Source organism: Cornus florida, unplaced genomic scaffold, assembly GCF_030987335.1.
Source record: "Cornus florida cultivar Cherokee Brave unplaced genomic scaffold, ASM3098733v1 CherokeeBrave_3.0.0_Hap2_Chr04, whole genome shotgun sequence".
Classification (NCBI taxonomy): domain Eukaryota; kingdom Viridiplantae; phylum Streptophyta; class Magnoliopsida; order Cornales; family Cornaceae; genus Cornus; species Cornus florida.
Window position 1 is genome coordinate 70,454,485 of NW_026775574.1, and position 22,657 is coordinate 70,477,141.

Genomic DNA, 22,657 nt, shown 5'->3' on the forward strand with positions numbered 1-22,657 from the left:
ATGGTAGAAATGATAGTTTCACTCGTCTGACACACTAGAACTAGAACCACTCTTCTAATAACATTATATCAACAGATTTTATTTCCTTGAAAAAGTTATAGATTTAAACTCTGTTTGTTTGGACGTAAAATATTTTTCAGAAAATATTTTTTTATTTTCTGATGTTTGGTTATCGTAAAATATTTATGAAAAAATATATATTAAAATTTTAAAAAAAATAATTTATTCATAAATTTTCGATAAGTTGTTATACATATCTCGTCCGATGAACTTGATCTCAATCTCGACGTAAATCTTTACTAAACACGAACAAAATAATATATATATATATATTTGTAAATTTCAAAAAGAATATTTTACAGAAGCCTTAAACAAAAATGTCAACACTTTAATTTGAATTTTTTCATTAGTGCACACACTTAAAGCATCAAATGAGTAATACTACATTTTTTTTCCCACTGTTCTCTCTCTTGCAGCCGCCCAGCCCTTCCATTTTGCTCCCTGCTTCCTTCCATGGGAGTGGGGAGGTGACCTTGCATGCCTCTCATAGGTTAATAATATCGGCGTGTCATAATAAGTTCGCCCTGTATGTAGTTTTTCACGTCGTTTTTTGTTTTTGTACGGTTAAATCTGCTTTTGTTTGATTTGTTTCTGACTCGACAGGGTAGATCTATTGTTTTTCCTTCGGCTAGATCTCTGATCTAGGTCGATTTTTGTTTTTCCCTGACTTGATTTGATCTTGTGCGGGGTTGGATGTGTGGAGGCGTGGATGCAGTTTCGGAGCTGTTGCCTTGTTGATGGCTGACCTTTAGTCACTCCAGTTGCTGCTCTTCTCCCTTGGTAGTTTCCGTTTTTAGAGTTTTTCTTACCAAATCTGAAGTATGTTCTTCATTTTATTGTATTGCTTCATGATTTGTATATCTTTATTTGGCTTGGCTTATGCCTTTATACTGCCACCTCGGCTTGGCCTTTGTGCCTAAAAAATAAATAAATAAATAAAAAGGAGGAGGAGGATGATACGGCATTCATATAGGACATTAAATGTATAGTTTTAATTCGTGAGAAATCATTTATTATACTATAGAATTTTGAAAAGATGTGGCCTAAAAATTAACTCAGTACACGAAGGACCTACTTCCATTGTCTAAGCCACGCATTGCTTCTGCTATGGAAAAAAGAGAAGGAAGACTTTGACTACCAGGTCTCCTTCCTCTAGAGAGAAGAGAACTGAAAACTGTGTCTTGCATCTTCATCAATTTATACTTTGTAAAGATCCAAGTTTGTGTCCAAGCTAAGACTCTTTACTCACAACCAGGTTGGGATCTATCTTCTTTCCTATTAATTTCCCTTTGTAAAATTTCTTTAGCTTTCTTAAATCTGATTTTGTGAAGTACATATATATATATATATTTGGTTAGTCTTTATGTATTTGTGCAATTATTTATTCCGTAATACCTAGTAGTTGGGATACACAAATAGGCAATATATATTTATCCTGTATAATTAATAAGTTGATTTAGAAAAATATTATTAGTTTTACAAAAATTTAGTCAATCCACCATATTAATCATAAGATAGGGTTAGTGTGAGTAAATTGTTTAGGATATCTTTTTCATTAATTGATTGCTTTGAAGATAATTAAAGGCGATTTTATTATTAATATTATTATTATTGTTTAGGCAATATAAATTTTTCCTGTATAAATAAGTTGGTTTAGGAAAATATTATTAGTTTTACAAAAATTTAGTCAATCCACCATATTAATCGTAAGATGGTTAGCGTGAGTAAATTGTTTAGGATATTTTTTCATTAATTGATTGCTTTGAAGATAATTAAAAACAGAATTTTTTATATATTTTTTTTATTTTCTTCTTTTGCAAAAGGTGAAATTTCTCCATTCAACTACATGACATGAATTTATATAGTATTAAATGTTTATTATTTTTTAGTAAGCAGCTAGAAATTAATAAACTAGACTTTTACTTCTTCTAGTTGGAAAAAACAATATATATTCTTGTTTGGGGCATATAAATAAAATATGGAAATGATTAGGCAGTTTGTATATAAATAAGTTTATTTAGGAAAATATTATTAGTTATACGAAATTGATGATGACTGATGATAAGATGGGTGGGTTAGTGTGAGTAGGATATATTTGTTATTAATTAATTGCATGGTTTGAAGATTAATTAATTTTGTAATTATTAGGTTCGCTGCTGTTTCTACATACTTATGGGCACCTCATTAAGCATACCGAAATTGAGAAGTAGAGCCACCTCAGAAGAAGGCTCAGAGGAAAAGGAGAGAAATATGTTGCGCAATGGAGGCATGTTATTGGAAGAGCTGCTCCATTCATGTGATGGAAAATATAATCCCTTCCCAATTTTCTCAGCTCAAGACCTTGTAATTGCAACCAATCACTACTCTCACCTATTTTGCGAAGATTATCGTTCGTACAAGATCTACAGGGGTTCCTCCAATGGCCGTCCAATACTTGTCAAGTCTTATTACAAGTATATAGAAAATGGTATTAATGATATTGTGTTTGCATCACAGTTAAACAACCACAACAACATACACATGCTCTTGGGCTGCTGCCTTGAAACTGAATATCCGATCCTAGTGTTTGAGTATCCAGAAAATGGACTTCTTTCTGATCATATATTTGGCGATCATCATCATCAGCCACTACCTTGGGATTGTAGGTTGAAGGTTGCCAAGGAGGTTGCTGATGCTTTGGCGTATCTCCACACTGGGTTGTCCATGCCCATCATTCACAGGCACGTAAAACCATTAAACATATATTTAGATGGAAATTATGTTGCCAAGCTATCAGATTTTAGTTTGTCTGTATCAATTCCTCCAGGGGAGGAGTACGTAGAAACACTTCGTGTGGAAGGGACTATTGGATATTTGGCTCCAGAATACTTCCAAACAAGTCGAGCTACTGAGAAGTGTGATGTTTACTCTTTCGGATCGCTATTGATTGAAATTTTGTCAGGAGAAGAGATTATGTATTTCCGATTGCCTAGCATGATAGGGGACAAGCCAGATATTGATTCTATTTTGGCATCATGTGGTGCCTTCCTGGAAGAGGAGGACATGCCACAACTTGATCAATTTATTATTGAGAGAGCTACAAACTATATGGGAGCAGATATCACTTTGGAAGATCAATACAAGCTTTCAATGGCATGGAGACTTGCATCCAAATGCCATAGTAGAAATCCAGAGGAGAGGCCAACAATGACGCAAGTAGCAAAAGAGATTAGAAGGATTATCAAATTTCAATCAATCTCTCCCACCACCCATCATGCTTGTTGAATTGTGAGCTTGCTTCTTTCACATTAAAACTGATGAGATAGATGCCTTCGAGTTTTTTAAGAAGAAGAAGAAGAATTCATTAATCCCAATATGTGTGTGAAATTTTATGTCTATTTCTAGATTACATTGAAAGGGATTTTATTTCAATTTATTATGAATATTGGGATGTGTATTAAATATGGACCAAATGTTATTTACATCATTTAGAGATCTAAAAAAAGACTTCTATTTATAGTATTGAGTTGGTCATGGCAGTATTGAATCAATTTTTTGGGTTAGGTATAAATACCCACATTTTTGGGTTAGGTATAAATATCCATACGCTTTCATAAGTGCTCCCTTTGAAGATCGAACCCATCCTCAAAGAGGGGGGAGAGATTCAAGCCCCGGGCAAAAATTGTATGCCTCTCTTGCCAAAGAAAATTTAAAATAAAAATAAATAAATAAATGGAGATCCAACCCCACGCTTTTGAGGGAGGCCAATAGGGCCCATGGCCCCGTTGTATCTTCTGTTTGGAAAAGTTTCAAACTCGAGAAATCAAAACTTTACAATATTTTACTATCATTTATTTCTCTCCACAATACTCTACAATTTATCCACAAATGAGAGTTCTCTTATTGCGTGTATGTGCTCTGCAAATTGCGGAGAATGACATTGAGCTCGATAATTTTTGGAACTTTACTTCTACTCAATTTGATTATATTAATTTTTTGTCCGGCAATAAAAGTTTTAGACCTTTTAAAGTATTTCATTGTCCACTGTATATCTGACATATACAATTTTTTTCTTTCTTGGAAGACGTATACAATTGTCTATCCTACAAATAAAGGTCAAAATTATTATACTAATTCTTTGAAGATGGTGCTAAGAGAATTCAAACTCCACCAGACCTTTAAGAATTAGAAAATGATTGTTACACCTAAGAATTGTTAAATCTATTCTTTTTAATTAGTTATTTATGCAACAAATAAGAAAGGATTCTCTACTTACTTGTTTTTAATATAAATAATTAATAAAAAAATATTTAGTTAGATAATTCACTGCATGTTAGATAATTCAGTGTAAGTATTGGGTGTGAGTATCACTATTCTTTAAGAATTTTAAGTAGAAGAGGGGTCCCACATGCAGTAGATAATTTCTTTTTCAGAAATTCTTATTTTATTATTGTTATTTTTCCTTTCTTAATTTTATTGAATTAATTTGTTTTGTTTAGTGTCACAAAAAAAATAAAAAAAATTGTTTTACTTAAATTATATTGCTCATTCGGATACTAGTGTCATTCATATTGATGTCTTATTTACTGATGTACCATTCAGCGCTATTCATTGACGTATTATTCATTGTTTTGACTCAGAATATAATTTGATGTATTATTTTTAGTGTCTTGTATAGAATACATAAAAATTCCCTAACAATTTAAAGTCATAAAGCCTTTTGTTTTATATAATTCAAAACCTTTATATATTAATTATTTAAAAGAAAAACTGTTTATAATTGAAAAGAAAAAATTCAATAAGGATTTTACAAGTACAAAAACTGTGTAATCGGTAATAAATGAGATTCCCAATTTACTAAAATAAATAAAAAATAAATAAAACCGCCATGAAGAAGAACAAGTTGTTCTTTAAACAACACCAAGAAGTTAAAAAGTTATAAACTTATAAGCATTTTATCTCAGCGAAGGAGAAAAAATATATGCGTAGTATCACTGATGAAATAAATTAGTTTAAAATTTTGTTTTAATATAATGTTTACAAAAGCTGTTTTATATATGAAAAAAATTAAAAATCACTGATCAATTGCGGTCTATAAGAGTGGTCTAATAGTCATAAAACTCAAATTAACCAAGATGCAAATTAACGAATTTGCATAATAGTCATTCATATAAGAAATGGCTAAAGAAGGAAGATAATTCTGTTTGGAAGGGGAAAATTGTTGACTAATTATAAAATTAAACAATACTCTAAATTAAATTAAATGTGTGAACACCGGCATAAGTAGAATGATATGATCTTATCACTATGAGTACTAATTGGGAGTCCGATTGTAGACCACGTCAATTAATTTTATATGAGTAGGAGTTGATGTCACGATGATATCGATTCTTACTTATATAAATTAGTCAAAGTTATCCGACTTTCGAACTTTAAATCATTATTGTATCACTATCGATGTGTATATTTTATCATTTAAATAGATGTGCGAATAGTTTTTGGCATTTTAAAGTCAAAGGACGAGGTTGAAGTCCTTATAGAGACAGTGAGTGTATGAGTTTCTTAAATGGATATTTGAAAAGTCAAGTGTATAAGAGTATTGAAGGTTATTACTAGTGGCCTTGAAAAGGGCTTTGTTGCCCCTAATCTTGGTTGGGCTTTGTTGTCTTGATTTATTTGGTTTGCCTATCTAGTCCCTTTGTAGTCTTTTGGCTCGTTAGGGAGGAAGTATTCAGTGTACCCACCATAATCCAGGGGCAGAGGGAGGGTTAGGCCAGGGGTGGCCATGGCTCTCCCAAAATTTTTGAAATTTTTTTTAGTATAATCTAATAAAAATTTAATATACATAATTTCATATTTGGGCCCCAAGAAATTTTTTTGGAATAGGCCTTATAGGCTTTCTCTTTCTTTTTTTATTTTATTTGTGACCCATTGTTTCGAAATTGAAAGCAGAGGAATTTTATTCAAAATTTGAATTAAATTTTCTTTAATTTCAATCACAAAGCGCGGAATTAGTGCTTTAAAACGTAACATTATTTTCAACCATCTTTGCCTATCATGGGATCACAAAAACAAGGGGGTTACGAAATAATTCAAGTTTTATATTTAAACTCTAGATTATGTTAGCTCGTATGATTCATTAGGTTGCCTGAGGAAGGATTGTGATCCCCCACTAATGCCTCTGCTAGTCTGACCCCAAATTAAAATCCATTAAATTAACTTGAAAACTCAATTTTGTATGTGTGTGTGTGTGTGTGTGAATATATATCTATATTGCAGTTACTATATACTATGTAACTTGAAGCTACTCATAATAACTCATCCTGTCCAACTTTCTACCCAGCTAAGTGCCAAATTTCTTACTAATTGTCATTTTGGCCTTGAAATTGCTCTTAAAAAAAAAAAAGGTACTAAATTTAATTGTGTTGGAATTTAATATAGCCCAAAAGTTGATGATGCACTAAAGGACTAGACTTGTGTGGCACTTACAAAATTAAAATAAATAAATAAAATTTAAGAACTCAAAAAATAGAAAACAGTTTTGAGAGAATTATAAAAGACAATTCAACAAAATGAATTGATTCGACAACTTTTTGATGAAGTCATTTTCAATACGATGTTTGGATAAGTGTTTCTCAATCCTTTGATTTCAAGGAGCTTCTCAAAGACTTGATTCGACAACTTTTTGATGATGTCGAGCAGCCGGCACCTTATAGATTGGAAACTATGGACAACAATAGCTTGAAAGCAAATATCAAAGATTTCCTTCAACAGCGAAGGTATGTGCTTGTTCTAGATGATGTATGGAGTAAAAATGAATGGGATGCTCTAAAATATGCATTGCCCGATAACAATAGTGGTAGCCAGATACTGCTCACGACCCGCATTGTTGATGTAGCTTCTACGTCTTGTGTAGAATCTCCTGATCACATCTATACTATGAAATCATTGTCCCCAGAACAGTCTTGGACTTTGTTCCGTAGGAAGACATTCCAAGGCAACCATTGCCCTCCACATTTAGAGAAACTCTGACAAAATATCTTAGAAAAGTGTGAGCGTTTGCCACTTGCAATTATGGCAATTAGTGGTGTTTTGGCTACGAAAGACAATAGTACAGCCCAATAATGGGAATTGTTTCACTGTAGCCTTGGCGCTCAGTTAGAAGGCAACGACAAACTCGAGAATATAAAAAAGATACTCTCTCCATACTATCTGAAAATTTGTTTCTTGTACTTGGGTATATTCCCCAAGGGTTACAAGATTGAGCGAATGAGACTGATCTGACTATGAATCGCAGAAGGATTTGTGGAAGTGAGAGGGGGAATGACGATGGAAGAAATTGCTGAAGGCTACCTCAATGAGCTTATTAATAGAAGCTTGGTCCAGGTGGCAAAGATCAGGGGCGGAGCCAGGAATTTGGTTCAGGGGGAGCATGTTAGCACTGACAAAATAAATTTTTTCAAACATGCCTAAAATATAATAATGTAACAACAGTGGAAGAAAAAAAATAAATAAGAAGAGAAAAAAGAAAAAGAAGATTAATTGCACATACATTATGCATGAGTGGAAGAAAAAATAAATTTTTAAGAAGAAAAAGGAATTTTTTAAGAAGAAAATAAAATAAAAATTTATATATGAGAGAATTTTAAAGGAAAAAATAGACTTTAATTGTAGAAAGAGAATATAAAAATTTTTGAAGGCGACAAAAAGAAATTTAAAGAATAATAAGGAAAAGGAATAAAGAATTAAAGACATTTTTAGAAATAGATAATTTTATGGGGGATAATTTTATAAATTTTATGGGGATATTTTATAAATATTTATAAATTATATGCATAAAATAAAATAAAATTTAATGGATAGGGGCCATTTTATTAATTTTAGGGGGGGCATTTTATCAATTTTTACAAATTTATGTATAAAAAATTCTATTGGGCAGCATGGGCAGGGGGGCAGCCTGGGCACATGCTGCCTCTGCCCCTGGCAAAGATAGACGATGTTAGAACTTGGAAGGCTTAGAGAGTGTCGCATCCATAATCTTTTCCGTGAAGTAATTACTTCAAAGTCAAGAGAACAAAACGTTGTCACAATAGTCAGCAAAGGAAGCACAACAGGGCCGGAAAAAGTTTGCCGCCTGTCAATACACTTTACCGTGGGGAACTTGCAGCATACAAATCATTTTTCTCAACTTCGTTCATTGCTCATGTTCTCAGTGGCAGAACCTATATCCAATTCATTGATGCGTATATTATTCAATGGTGAGCTGCCTATTCAAATCCTAAAGCTTCAACAACTTCGTCATCTCTTGGTGTATCATTATGGTAAAGCTTATCCCGTTTACGATTTATATGGTTTTAGAGTGGGATTAGAAGGTTTGTCTTCCCTCCAAAAACTTTGTTTCATGGAAGTGAACCACAACAATGGTAAAATTATGTATATATATAATTTGCATTAGCATATTGGATTTCTTATTTAGAACAAATAAATATTTAAACAAAGCCCAAAGATTATTACTTATTCTGCCTTTGTTATGATTATAGAGATTATTTTCTCAAGTTGTCAATGAGAGTATTGAGGATTTTAGTTAAAAGATGAAAAGCAATTTATGTGAATGAAATGTGCACCCTGTTGGGCCAGCACTGATGTGGAATGGACTCTGTTGCTCGCATCACAACATTGGGCTGGTGAGGCCAACATCCTTCAAGCCCAAACTCACCTACTATGCTGGATTTAAAATAATTTCTAAAGTGGCAGGCCATGTTAGTGGGTCACAAATATATTATTTATTGAATTTGAAGTTATAATTAATTATTTTATTTATATTATACGATTGATAAATGAAATGGTGACTCTATTAGTTATTTGAAAGGAAAAAAAAAAAAAAAAAAAAAAAAAATTGGAGGATAAATTCTTGTAGTGCTTAACTAATTAGAGTTTATTTTTATTTATTTATATATATATATATTTTTGGGGAGGAAATATAAGAGAGTGGTGACTGGAAATTATATGAAAATTATAATACAATGGTCCAACTCTTGTAGTCATGTCATTTTTTAAAATCTCGTTTAGAGATCTCACAAAGACCTCTAATTATATTGAGTTGGTCATGGCGATATTGAATTAATTTTTTGGGTTAGGTAAATACCCACACACTCACAAGTGCCCCTATAAAGATCGAATTCCAAAGAAGAAGGGAGAGATTCAAACCCGAATGTGGGCAAAAAGTGTCTCTCTTGCCAAAGCTCACTGTGAGGATCAAGATCCACCTATTTTAATCAATTTGATTCTTGGCACTGTGAGGATCAAGATCCACCTATAATAGGTGGTTACTTGCTGGTTGGGATATTAAACCCTTTTGAGGTGTCCTGCATTGCCTTCTCTTTTCTCTCTTTTTTATGACTCTCAAGTCTGCTTCTACTTCCATCCATGGTTGTATTTAAGAAATTAAGCAGTTGACAAGAATTCTATCAAAATTGATATGGGTCTTGCTTTCATGATGCCTTTTCTAAATGGTTGTTTTTTGCTCCTGGTGGTTGTCGATGTCTGGAAGCTAATGTAGTTTCTATCCTGCTTGTTCTATCGGCCAAATCACAAGATATCGTACAATAAAAATCTGAATAAAGTTGACACGTTTGGTTGCATGACATCTTGTGATTAACCATATTGCCACATAGTCTCGGACCACCTAATAATTTCTCTCCGGACCACCAAATAAGGAGGGTCCACAACTAAAACTAAAACATCATGGTAGAAATGATAGTTTCATAAATCTGACACACTAGAACCATTATTCTAATAAAATTAGAGGGATGCTAGCGTCAGTCGCCTAATCAGTCGCGTAACGTGGCAGCATTTTATTGGTCCCTGAAGGAGCAGAAAGTGGATTGGGCTTCGTAGTAGTCAGTCCACTCTATCCAGAGCATTATTGGGCCTTCGATCCACTTCAAAATGACCCACCAGGCCCAATGATCAAAACCGCCATTCCCAGGCCCGATCTCTTCAACATTACAAGGCAGACCAGTATCCACTATGGCCCGAAGGTTAGAGCCCGCTTGATATCAGCCCAGTTGGAGGGTGTTAAGAGGGCAGTTAGGGCAAATGTGCAGTTCTATAAAATTCCCCTTCTTCCCCTTCACTGTCTCTCACCCTGTTCTCCTTCACCTATTAATTCCCCATGTAAAATTCCCCTTCAAAGCTGTGTGTTCAATCTTCATCAATTTATACTTTGTAAAGATCTAAGTTTGTGTCCGAGACTCTTTACTCACAACCAGGTTAGGATCTATCTTCTTTCCTATTAATTTCCCTTTGTAAAATTTCTTTAGCTTTCTTAAATCTGATTTTTGTGAAGTATATATATATATATGTGTGGTTAGTTTTTATATATTTGTGCAATTATTTATTCTGTAATAACTAGTAGTTGGGATACACAAATCCTACCACAATACATGTGAGTTATTGATAAGGGTATTTTATTTTTTTGGTTAATGGAAATTAAAATTATTAGGCAATATATAATTTTCCTGTATAAATAAGTTGGTTTAGGAAAATAATAGTAGTTTTACAAAAATTTAGTCAATCCACCATATTAATCATAAGATGGTTAGCGTGAGTAAATTGTTTAGGATATTTTTTCATTAATTTTTTATATATATTATATTCTTGTTTGGGGTATATAAATAAAATATGGAAATTATTAGGCAGTATATACATATGTTTATTTAGGAAAATATTATTAGTTATACGAAATTGGTGATGATTAATGATAAGATGGGTTAGTGTGAGTAAACTTGTTTAGGATATATTTAATTAAGTAATTAATTAATTGCATGGTTTGAAGATAATTAAGGAACAATTAATTTTGTAATTACTAGGCTGGCTACTGTTTATTTATGGGCACCTCATTAAGCATACTGAAATTGAGAAGTAGAGTCTCAAAAAAGGAAAAGGAGAGAAATATGTTGCGCAATGGAGGCATGTTATTGGAAGAGCTGCTCCATTCATGTGATGGAAAATATAATCCCTTCCGAATTTTCTCAGCTCAAGACCTTGTAATTGCAACCAATGGTTGGTACAAGAGCAACAAGATCTACAAGAGTTCCTCCAATGGCCGTCCAATACTTGTCAAGTCTTTTTACCACGACAATAAAGAATATGGTATTAATGAAATTGTGTTTGCATCACAGTTAAACAACCACAACAACATACACATGCTCTTGGGCTGCTGCCTTGAAACTGAATGTCCGATCCTAGTGTATGAGTATCCAGAAAATAGAGCTCTTTCTGATCATATATTTGGCGATCATCAACAGCTACTACCTTGGGATTGTAGGTTGAAGGTTGCCAAGGAGGTTGCTGATGCTTTGGCGTATCTCCACACTGGGTTGTCCACGCCCATCATTCACAGGCACGTAATACCAACAAACATATATTTAGATGGAAATTATGTTGCCAAACTATCAGACTTTAGTTTGGCTGTGTCAATTCCTCCAGGGGAGGAGTACGTAGAAACACGTGTTCAAGGGACTGTTGGATATTTGGCTCCAGAATACTATTCAACAAGTCGAGCTACTGAGAAGTGTGATGTTTACTCTTTCGGATCGCTATTGATTGAAATTTTGTCAGGAGAAAAGATTATTTCTTTACGAATGCCTAGCATGGAAGAGGACGAGCCAGATATTGATTCTATTTTGGCATCATGTGGTGCCTTCCTGGAAGAGGAGGACATGCCACAACTTGATCAATTTATTATTGAGAGAGCTACAAACTATATGGGAGCAGATATCACTTTGGAAGATCAATACAAGCTTTCAATGGCATGGAGACTTGCATCCAAATGCTGTAGTGAAAATCCAGAGGGGAGGCCAACATGACGCAAGTAGCAAAAGAGATTAGAAGGATTATCAAATTTCAATCAATCTCTCCCACCACCCATCATGCTTGTTGAATTGTGAGCTTGCTTCTTTCACATTAAAACTGATGAGATAGATGCCTTCGAGTTTTTTAAGAAGAAGAAGAAGAATTCATTAATCCCAATATGTGTGTGAGATTTTATGGCTATTTCTAGATTACATTGAAAGGGATTTTATTTCAATTTATTATGAATATTGGGATGTGTATTAAATATGGACCAAATGTTATTTACATCATTTAGAGATCTAACAAAAGACTTTTATTTATAGTATTGAGTTGGTCATGGCAGTATTGAATCAATTTTTTGGGTTAGGTATAAATACCCACATTTTTGGGTTAGGTATAAATATCCATACGCTTTCATAAGTGCTCCCTTTGAAGATCGAACCCATCCTCAAAGAAGGGGGAGAGATTCAAGCCCCGGGCAAAAATTGTATGCCTCTCTTGCCAAAGAAAATTTAAAATAAAAATAAATAAATAAATGGAGATCCAACCCCACGCTTTTGAGGGAGGCCAATAGGGCCCATGGCCCCGTTGTATCTTCTGTTTGGAAAAGTTTCAAACTCGAGAAATCAAAACTTTACAATATTTTACTATCATTTATTTCTCTCCACAATACTCTACAATTTATACACAAATGAGAGTTCTCTTATTGCGTGTATGTGCTCTGCAAATTGCGGAGAATGACATTGAGCTCGATAATTTTTGGAACTTTACTTCTACTCAATTTGATTATATTAATTTTTTGTCCGGCAATAAAAGTTTTAGACCTTTTAAAGTATTTCATTGTCCACTGTATATGTGACATATACAAATTTTTTTCTTTCTTGGAAGACGTATACAATTGTCTATCCTACAAATAAAGGTCAAAATTATTATACTAATTCTTTGAAGATGGTGCTAAGAGAATTCAAACTCCACCAGACCTTTAAGAATTAGAAAATGATTGTTACACCTAAGAATTGTTAAATCTATTCTTTTTAATTAGTTATTTATGCAACAAATAAGAAATGATTCTCTACTTATTTGTTTTTAATATAAATAATTAATAAAAAATTATTTAGTTAGATAATTCACTGCATGTTAGATAATTCAGTGTAAGTATTGGATGTGAGTATCACTATTCTTTAAAAATTTAAGTAGAAGAGGGGTCCCACATGAAGTAGATAATTTCTTTTTCAGAAATTCTTATTTTATTATTGTTATTTTTCCTTTCTTAATTTTATTGAATTAATTTGTTTTGTTTAGTGTCACAAAAAAAAAAAAAAAAAAAAAAATAGTTTTACTTAAATTATATTGCTCATTCGGATACTAGTGTCATTCATATTGATGTCTTATTTACTGATGTACCATTCATCGCTATTCATTGACGTATTATTCATTGTTTTGACTCAGAATATAATTTGATGTATTATTTTTAGTGTCTTGTATAGAATACAAAAAAATTCCCTAACAATTTAAAGTCATAAAGCCTTTTGTTTTATATAATTCAAAACCTTTATATATTAATTATTTAAAAGAAAAACTGTTTATAATTGAAAAGAAAAAATTCAATAAGGATTTTGCAAGTACAAAAACTGTGTAATCGGTAATAAATGAGATTCCCAATTTACTAAAATAAAAAAATAAATAAAAAATAAATAAAAACGCCATGAAGAAGAACAAGTTGTTCTTTAAACAACACCTAGAAGTTAAAAAGTAATAAACTTATAAGCATTTTATCTCAGCGAAGGAGAAAAAATATATGCGTAGTATCACTGATGAAATAAATTAGTTTAAAATTTTGTTTTAATATAATGTTTACAAAAGCTGTTTTATATATGAAAAAAATTAAATATCACTGATCAATTGCGATCTATAAGAGTGGTCTAATAGTCATAATACTCAAATTAACCAAGATGCAAATTAACGAATTTGCATAATAGTCATTCATATAAGAAATGGCTAAAGAAGGAAGTTAATTCTGTTTGGAAGGGGAAAATAGTTGACTAATTATAAAATTAAACAAAACTCTAAATTAAATTAAATGTGTGAACACCGGCATAAGTAGAATGATATGATCTTATCACTACGAGTACTAATTGGGAGTCCGATTGTAGATCACGTCAATTAATTTTATATGAGTAGGAGTTGATGTCATGATGATATCGATTCTTACTTATATAAATTAGTCAAAGTTATCCGACTTTGGAACTTTAAATCATTATTGTATCACTATCGATGTGTATATTTTATCATTTAAATAGATGTGCGAACAGTTTTTGGCATTTTAAAGTCAAAGGACGAGATTGAAGTCCTTATAGAGACAGTGAGTGTATAAGTTTCTTGCAAAGATAAATATAATAAGAATAAATAAAAATAAATGGATATTTGAAAAGTCAAGTGTATAAGAGTATTGAAGGTTATTACCAGTGGCCTTGAAAAGGGCTTTGTTGCCTCTAATCTTGGTTGGGCTTTGTTGTCTTGATTTATTTGGTTTGCCTATCTAGTCCCTTCGTAGTCTTTTGGCTCGTTAGGGAGGAAGTATTCAGTGTACCCACCATAATCCAGGGGTAGAGGGAGGGTTAGGCCAGGGGTGGCCATGGCTCTCCCAAAATTTTTGAAATTTTTTTTAGTATAGTTTAATAAAAATTTAATATACATAATTTCATACTTGGGCCCCAAGAAATTTTTTTGGAATAGGCCTTATAGGCTTTCTCTTTTTTTTTTTTTTTTTTTTTTTTGGCAAAAAATATAAAATCCTTCCCGAGTATCAAAAATCAACATTTTTCTTCCTGAATTACAAAATTCAGCAAGTCAATACCTACCTCAACTATCAGAAATAAGCAATTCGACCCCCTGACAGTCTATTCCGGCTTATTTCCGACCGCGGGAGTTAACTTTATGATATAATTCCAAAACTGCCCTTGCCATGTGACCATTGTAACCCTGCGCCTATATATATATATATATATATATATATATACATATGGGTAACAATTGTCAGAGGAGCCGATACTTAACGCCGGCGACCACAACTTCATAACGCCGAAAATCAAAGACTGTTCCGGCGATGTACGAGCAGTGAGTTGCGGACTGGCAGGACAAGGTTTTGAACAGGGGAAAGTACTGCAGCCACGAGGACAAAACAATTTTGCGCAACATCTTCCTTTGGCGAAACCCCAACCAACGACGACCACCGATCACGATCAACTGTGCAACCAAGAACCAAATCTCTGCAACAATTTCTTTTTTTTTTTTTTGGGTAAAATCTGTACAACATCTTCCTTGGGCGAAACCCCAACCAACAATGACCACCGGACGGGGATTCCGATTACCACAACAGTACCACAACTCATGTTTTCTCAGCTCTCTAATCATTGATTTGATCAATCGTTGAAGCTTCGATCTCTTATTCTAGGACAGATAATCGAATGATAACGAATTTCTTGAAAATTTGTTGTACAACTATGACAAAGAGGTCATCGGCGTCGTCGTCGTCATCATCTCCACCATCATCGACGTCGCCGGAATTGCGTCACCAAAATTGAGCCTATCCTTTACTCCCTCAACATCAACTCTCTGCCGTTGTCAAGCACGGGAAGGAGCGGAGGCTGATTTGGGCAACGAAATCATGCAAATTCCAACAACATCCCTAAACTGTACAAGAAATTCGCCGACGATATAAAGTCCGTGAAATTCATAAACGAAACAGACCTAAATCCGCCATACCTAGAATTTGACAAGCACTATTGCTCAACAGTCCCGGTGGCCTCATCGGAATCAACAATCCCGGTAGCCTCATCGGAACTCGCAACGACGTCGTCCTCTAGTACCTCCGTTCACTCTATCAATCACCCGCATCACCAACGTCGGATCTGTCAACAACACCCGATGCGACGTCATCTCCATTTTCTTCTCTTCTCTAAGCACCGAAGACCTCTGGATTTTACACTACGAAATTTTAGTAATATAAGATGTATATAGCATGAGGGTATTAATGGTATTTCCCAAATTTAGTTTTATTTGTCTTTTTTAAAATGTTAATTATAATGTGCAATTTTGTAAATGTGCAATGGCGGTGACAGGAAGGACTACCGGGGGGTCAAATTATACAATTTTTTATAGTTGTAGTACTGACTTGCTCCATTTTGTAATTTAAAAAGTAAAATGCTAATTTTTTAATAGTTGAGGAAGGTTTTATACTTTTTTGCCTATGTTTTTTTGTGCGGACAAAAGTGGATTTCATTAGTTGTTTCAGTGTGTGTGTGTGTAACTCTCTTTCTTCCCCAAAATGGTTTCATTTGTTGTTTTCGTACATTAAAATCTATAAATAGATCTAAAAAAAAAAAATGTTCCCACTCACTCTCTTTCCTCCCCAAAATGGTTTCATTTGTTGTTTCACTACGTTTAAAAAAAAAAAAGAAAAAAAAGACTAGCATGTCAAACCAACAGTGGACTAGTGAAATTTTGCTGCTTTACTATTAATTAATCACTTTTACAGTTTTACTATTTATTTTGCTCTTTGATTACTGTATTTGAAAATGTCAATAATTTAAAGATTATAGATCTGATTATTGATTTTTTTTTTTTTTTTTGTCTTTCAAAACTTTCAAGTTGCTTCAAGTAAAAATTGTTATTTGTCTGATCTATTTTCTACGATGTGTGTGTATATATTCACACACACACACACACACACAATTACATGTATATCAATTTCTTTTTTTTCTTTTTGGATGTTTTGTTCTTTTTTGGAAATGCTTTAATTCAAGATTATTGATATAAAAAATGATTAACTTACATTTATAAATGATGAATTTGTTTGTTGATTTGGGGATTAAGAGTTCCCTGTAGAAGAACACAAGATATTTCTCTTCAATTTCATATTGTTTACTATATACATATATATATATATATACTAGGAAAAGGAACGTGCGATGCACGTGGGGAATGTTTTGTAACTTATACAATTTTTATTTTCATATTTTATTTTTTCTTAATTAATAATTTTTTTATTTTAATAGTGAAATATTTGAGTTTTGCAAAGTAACAAATTCTTTTAGATAATTTGAATTTTATTAGGTAATTTGTAATTTAGTATACTTTTTAATTTACAATAGAAATTCAATTATATTAATTTTTAATTAAATTTTAAAATAAAATTTCAATTATACTAATCATACATTAGATTGAAATTGATATAAAAATTTATTATATGAAGTTTGTCATTTTTGGAAGACCCTAGCTTATATTTTATTTTCTTTAAATATACCCTTATTTAATGTGATAGAGTTTTATAGAAAATAAAATAGGTAATTTGAGGTACAGTTTTATAGAAATTATTATTTTTTATTTAAATATATCTTTGTAAAATTAGATTTTCTTTTATTAAAAAACTCATAATAAATAGATTAATACAAGGGTTATATACTTATATGTGATAGAGTTCTCTTTTTATATTAATTAATAAATATTTTTTATATTAAAAAATAAATACTGAAATGTTCAAATTCTTTAACATTTATATTTTATTTATATGTATTATTATATTATTATATATTTTCTTTAAATATATTCTTGCCTAATGTGATAAAGTTATAGAAATTGTTTTATTTTCTTTACATATATCCTTATTGAATTAGATTTCCTTTTATTATAAAACTCATAATAAATAGATAAATACAAGTTATATGTGTAGAGTTTTAAAAAAAAAAAAAATAGTTAATTTGTGGTAAAGTTTTGGTAATTTGTGTTAGAGTTTTATAAAAATTCTTTAAATATATTCTTATCTAATGTGATAGAGTTTCATTGTAAATAAAATAGGTAATTTGTGGTATAATTTTATATAAATTATTATTTTTTTAAATATATATATACTTGTCTAATTTGATTTTCTTTTATTAAAAAACTAATAATAAAAGGTAATTTGTGGTAGAGTTTTAGAAAAATTATTTAATTTTTTTATATCAGTTATTAAATATTTTTTATATTAATAATTCTTTTCTAGTTATATTTTCTTTTATTAAAAAACTAATAATAAATACATAAATAGGTAATTTGTATTAGAGTTTTATATAAACTCTTTTAAAAAAATATTTTATTTTCTGTAAATATATCATTGTCTAATTAGATTTTCTTCATTAAAAAATTCATAATAAATAGATAAAAATAGGTTATATGTGATAGAGCATTAAAGAAAATAAAATAGATACTTTGTTGTGGTGGAGTTTTATAGAAATTATTTTATTTTCTGAAAATCTATTTATAATAAATAAATAAATAGGTAATTTGTGTTACAGTTTAATAGAAACTCTTTAAAAAACTCTTTTTATATCAATTAATAAATATTTTTTACATTAATAATGCTTGTTTAATTAGATTTTCTTTTATTAAAAAACTCATAATAAATAGATAAATAGGTAATTTGTGTTAGAATTTTATAGAAACTCTGTAAATATATCTTTGTCTAATGTGATAGAGTTTTATTGAAAATAAAATATATAATTTTTGATAGAGTTTTATAGAAATTATTTTATTTTCTTTAAATATTTCCTTTTCTAATTAGATTTAATTTTATTAGGAAAAATAAAAATAAAATTTATAATTTGTGATAAAGTTTAATAGAAATTATTATTTTTTATTTAAATATATCCTTGTTTAATTAGATTTAATTTTATTAAGAAACTCATAATAAATGCTAATTTGCGGTAGAGTTTTAGAAAAAATTTATTTTATTTTATATATCAATTAATAAATATTTTTATATTAATAATTCTTGTTAAATTAGATTTTATTTTATTTAAAAATTCATAATAATAAATAAATAAATAGGTTAATTTGAATTTTATTTGGTAGATTTTAGAGTTTTATAGAGTTTTTTTTTTATTTTATAAAAACTCTTTTCATATCAATTAATAAATATTTTTTTATATAAATAAATAATTTCTGAAATACCAAAACTCTTTGCACATTTAATAATAAAACTCTTTTTTGGCAGGGCTTCTGTATTTTATAGATAAAAATATTTTTCTATTAATTAATAAATATTTTTTTATATAAATAAATAAATACTGAAACTCTTTGGCAGAGTTTTGTAATTCTGGGTCTATGCCCCCTTTAAATTTCTCTCTGGAATTCTGGATTTCTAGAATTCTCAATTTTTTTTTCCCTTCCTCCATACCTCTATTTATAGTTTTCTTCGATTAATAGGATAATGACATGTGTCCTCTCCTGATAATGACATAATCATAATTGGACTGGGCCGATTATATTGTGATAATTATCCATAAAAAATAACTATTATTTTTATATCAATTAATAAATATTTTATTGTGATTTTTCTTTTTTAGATAATTTTTAGACAGTAAAAGGTAATTTGTGGTAGAGTTTTAGAAAAACTATTTTATTTTTTATATCAATTAAAAAAATGTTTTTTACATTAATAATTATAATCTAATTAGATTTTCTATTATTAAAAAACTTATAATAAATAAATAAATAGGTAATTTGCGTTAGATTTTAATAGAAACTCTTTTAAAAACTCTTTTTATATCAATTAATAAATATTATTTATATTAATAATTCTTAATAAATATTTTTTATTTTAATAATTGTAGTATAATTAGATTTTATTTTATTAAAAAACTCATAACAAATAGTTAAATAGGTAATTTGTGTTAAAGTTTTATAGAAACTTTTTTAAAACCTCTTTTTAGATCAATTAATAAATAATTTTTTATATTAATAATACTTGTCTAATTAGATTTCCTTTTATTAAAAAAACTCTTAATAAATATATAAATCGGTAATTTTTGTTAAAATTTTATAAAAACTCTTGAAATATTATATATCTTTGTCTAGTGTGATAGAGTTTTATTGAAAATAAAATATGTAATTTGTGACAGAATTTTATAAAAATTATTTTATTTTCTATAAATATATCCTTGTTTAATTAGATTTAATTTTGTTAATAAACTCGTAATAAAAGTTAATTTGTGGTAGAGTTTTAGAAAAAAAATTTATTTTATATATAAATTAATAAATATTTTTTATATTATTAATTCTTGTCTAATTAGATTTTCTTTTATTAAAAAATACATAATAATAAATAGATAAATAGGTTCATTTAAATTTTATTAGATAGATTTTAGAGTTTGATAGACTTTTTTTTTTTTTTTTTTATCAAAACTCTTTTCATATCAATTAATAAATATTTTTTATATATAAATTGATACTTAAATACTTAAACTCTTTACATATTTAATAGTAGTATAGATAAAAACTTTTTTTATATCAATTAATAAATATTTTTTATATAAATAAATAAATACTAAAACATCTTGGTAGAGTTACTGTATTTTACTCTGAAAATTAAATTTTCTTATATTAAAAAATTCATAATAATAAATAGGTTAATTTGAATTTTATTAGGTAGATTCTAGAGTTTTATAGAGTTTTTTTTCTTTTATTTATTTTTTTTTATAAAAACTCTTTTCATATAAATTAATAAAAAAAAATTATATAAATAAAAAAAATACTGAACTACTGAAACTCTTTACACATTTAATATTTTATTTTTTAAAAATATATCCTTGTCTAATTAGATTTAATTTTATTAAGAAACTCATAATCATAATAAAAGCTAATTTGTGGTAGAGTTTTAGAAAAATTATTTTATTTTATATATCAATTAATAAATATTTTTTATATTAATAATTCTTGTCTGATTAGATTTTCTTTTACTAAAAAATTTGTAATAATAATTTAATAAATAGATAAATTGGTTAATTTAAATTTTATTAGATAGATTTTGGAGTTTGATAGAGTTTTTTTTTTTTTTTTTTTTTTATAAAAACACTTTTCATGTCAATTAATAAATATATTTTTATATAAATAGATACTTAAATACTGAAATTCTTTGCACATTTAATAATAATATAGATAAAAACTCTTTTTATATCTATTAATAAATATTTTTTATATAAATAAATAAATACTTAAACACTTTGGTAGAGCTTTGTATTTTTCTCTGAAAATTAAATTTTCTTTTATTAAAAGATTCCTAACAATAAATAGATAAATAGGTTAATTTGAATTTTATTAGGTAGATTTTAGAGTTATATATATATATATATATATATATATATATATATATATATATATAAACTCTTTTCTTATCAATAAATAAATATTTTTTTATATAAATAAATAAATACTGAAACTCTTTGCACATTTAATAAATATTTTTTATATAAATAAATAAATACTGAAACTATTTATTAAGGTTAGCCAAAAGGCCGACCCAAAAAAATTTGGTACTACATAGCCAAAAGGCCAAGAAGGTGTGATTATTATTTCTTTAGCTCTATACTTTTATAAGAGACTTTCAAGTAATCTTTTTTACTTAAAACTAATGTAGGACTTTGTAATTTGAATTAAACTCTTCCCGCTTGGTTGGTTATTGCATATTGGTTGGTCTCTGTCGTTTGATGTATTAATTTTACTTTCCAAGATATCATTTTTAGTGTGACTTACAGCAATAAACTCACGACTCATTTACATCAAGGATTTTATTAAATAAAAAATATAAAAATTGACAAATAATTTAATATATGGACCATTTGGTCAAGCACAATTGATTATAGATTGAATTTTCAACAGTAACTCTAAAGCTATTTCGAAATGTTCAGATCAAATATGATACTTAATTTAAATATGTTTGTTCTCAAGTGTGGAAAGAATTATTTGGTCCATTTGGGTTTGGTTTAGGTTTTGAATCCGTTCCTGCTGCAATCGTGAGATATAATAATTAATATAATTTGTTAATTTGAATTTTATTAGGTAATTACTGTTATTATATTTTGTGTGAGTAGTATAATATAATTTGAATTTATTATATTTTGTGTGAGTAATAGTATATTGCAAAATTTAGTACTACACTTGATCTTAGCCAAAAAGTCGAGAATGTGTGATTATTATTTCTTTAGCGGTATAGTTTTATAAGAGGCTTTCATGTAATCCTTTAACTTAAAACCAATGTGGGATTTTGTAATTTGAATTAAACTCTTTTTATATTTTGTTAATTTGAATTAATTTGAATTTTATTTGGTAATTTTGAGTTTTATAGAATTTATATCAATTAATAAATAAATGCTGAAACTCTTTGCAGAATTTATATCATGGAATATAATAATTAATGAGAACTCTTTATTGAGAATTAAATCTTTTTATATTTTGTTAATTTGAATTAATTTGAATTTTATTAGGTAAGTTTGAGTTTTATAGAATTTATATCAATTAATAAATAAATACTAAAACTATTTGCACAAAGGCCGAGAAAGTAGTACTATACTTGATCTTAGCCAAAAGATCAAGAAAGGTTAGCCAAAAGGCCGACCCAAAAAAATTTAGTACTACACTTGATCTTAGCGAAAAGGCTGAGAAGGTGTGATTATTATTTCTTTAGCTCTATAATTTTATAAGAGGCTTTTATATAATCTTTTTTACTTAAAACCAATGTGGGACTTTGTAATTTGAATTAAACTCTTTTTATATTTTATTAATTTGGATTAATTTTAATTTTATTAGGTAATTTTGAGTTTTATAGAATTTATATCAATTAATAAATAAATTGTTAATTTGAATTTTATTAGGTAATTACTATTATTATATTTTGTCTGAGTAGTATAGTATAATTTGAATTTATAATATTTTGTGTGAATAGTAGTAT

At 29.1% G+C, this 22,657-nt stretch overlaps 3 protein-coding genes across 3 annotated transcripts; all 3 read left to right on the plus strand.

Annotated features, from left to right (window-relative positions):
• The first annotated feature begins 1,087 nt into the window (after positions 1-1,087).
• LOC132303474 (serine/threonine-protein kinase ZRK1-like) lies at positions 1,088-3,561 on the plus strand. Its single transcript, XM_059800741.1, has 2 exons — positions 1,088-1,315; positions 2,209-3,561. Exon 2 carries the CDS (start codon positions 2,233-2,235, stop codon positions 3,322-3,324), a length of 1,092 nt encoding a protein of 363 aa, XP_059656724.1. The 5' UTR covers positions 1,088-1,315; positions 2,209-2,232; the 3' UTR covers positions 3,325-3,561.
• A 3,204-nt stretch (positions 3,562-6,765) lies between these two features.
• LOC132305088 (putative disease resistance RPP13-like protein 3) lies at positions 6,766-7,071 on the plus strand. The gene has a single exon (XM_059802770.1). The coding sequence runs from the start codon at positions 6,766-6,768 to the stop codon at positions 7,069-7,071; it is 306 nt and encodes a 101-aa protein (XP_059658753.1).
• Positions 7,072-10,167: 3,096 nt separating this feature from the next.
• Positions 10,168-12,215, plus strand: LOC132303475 (non-functional pseudokinase ZED1-like). Its single transcript, XM_059800742.1, has 2 exons — positions 10,168-10,310; positions 10,911-12,215. The coding sequence occupies exon 2, from the start codon at positions 10,929-10,931 to the stop codon at positions 11,907-11,909; it is 981 nt and encodes a 326-aa protein (XP_059656725.1). The 5' UTR covers positions 10,168-10,310; positions 10,911-10,928; the 3' UTR covers positions 11,910-12,215.
• Positions 12,216-22,657: the final 10,442 nt, after the last annotated feature.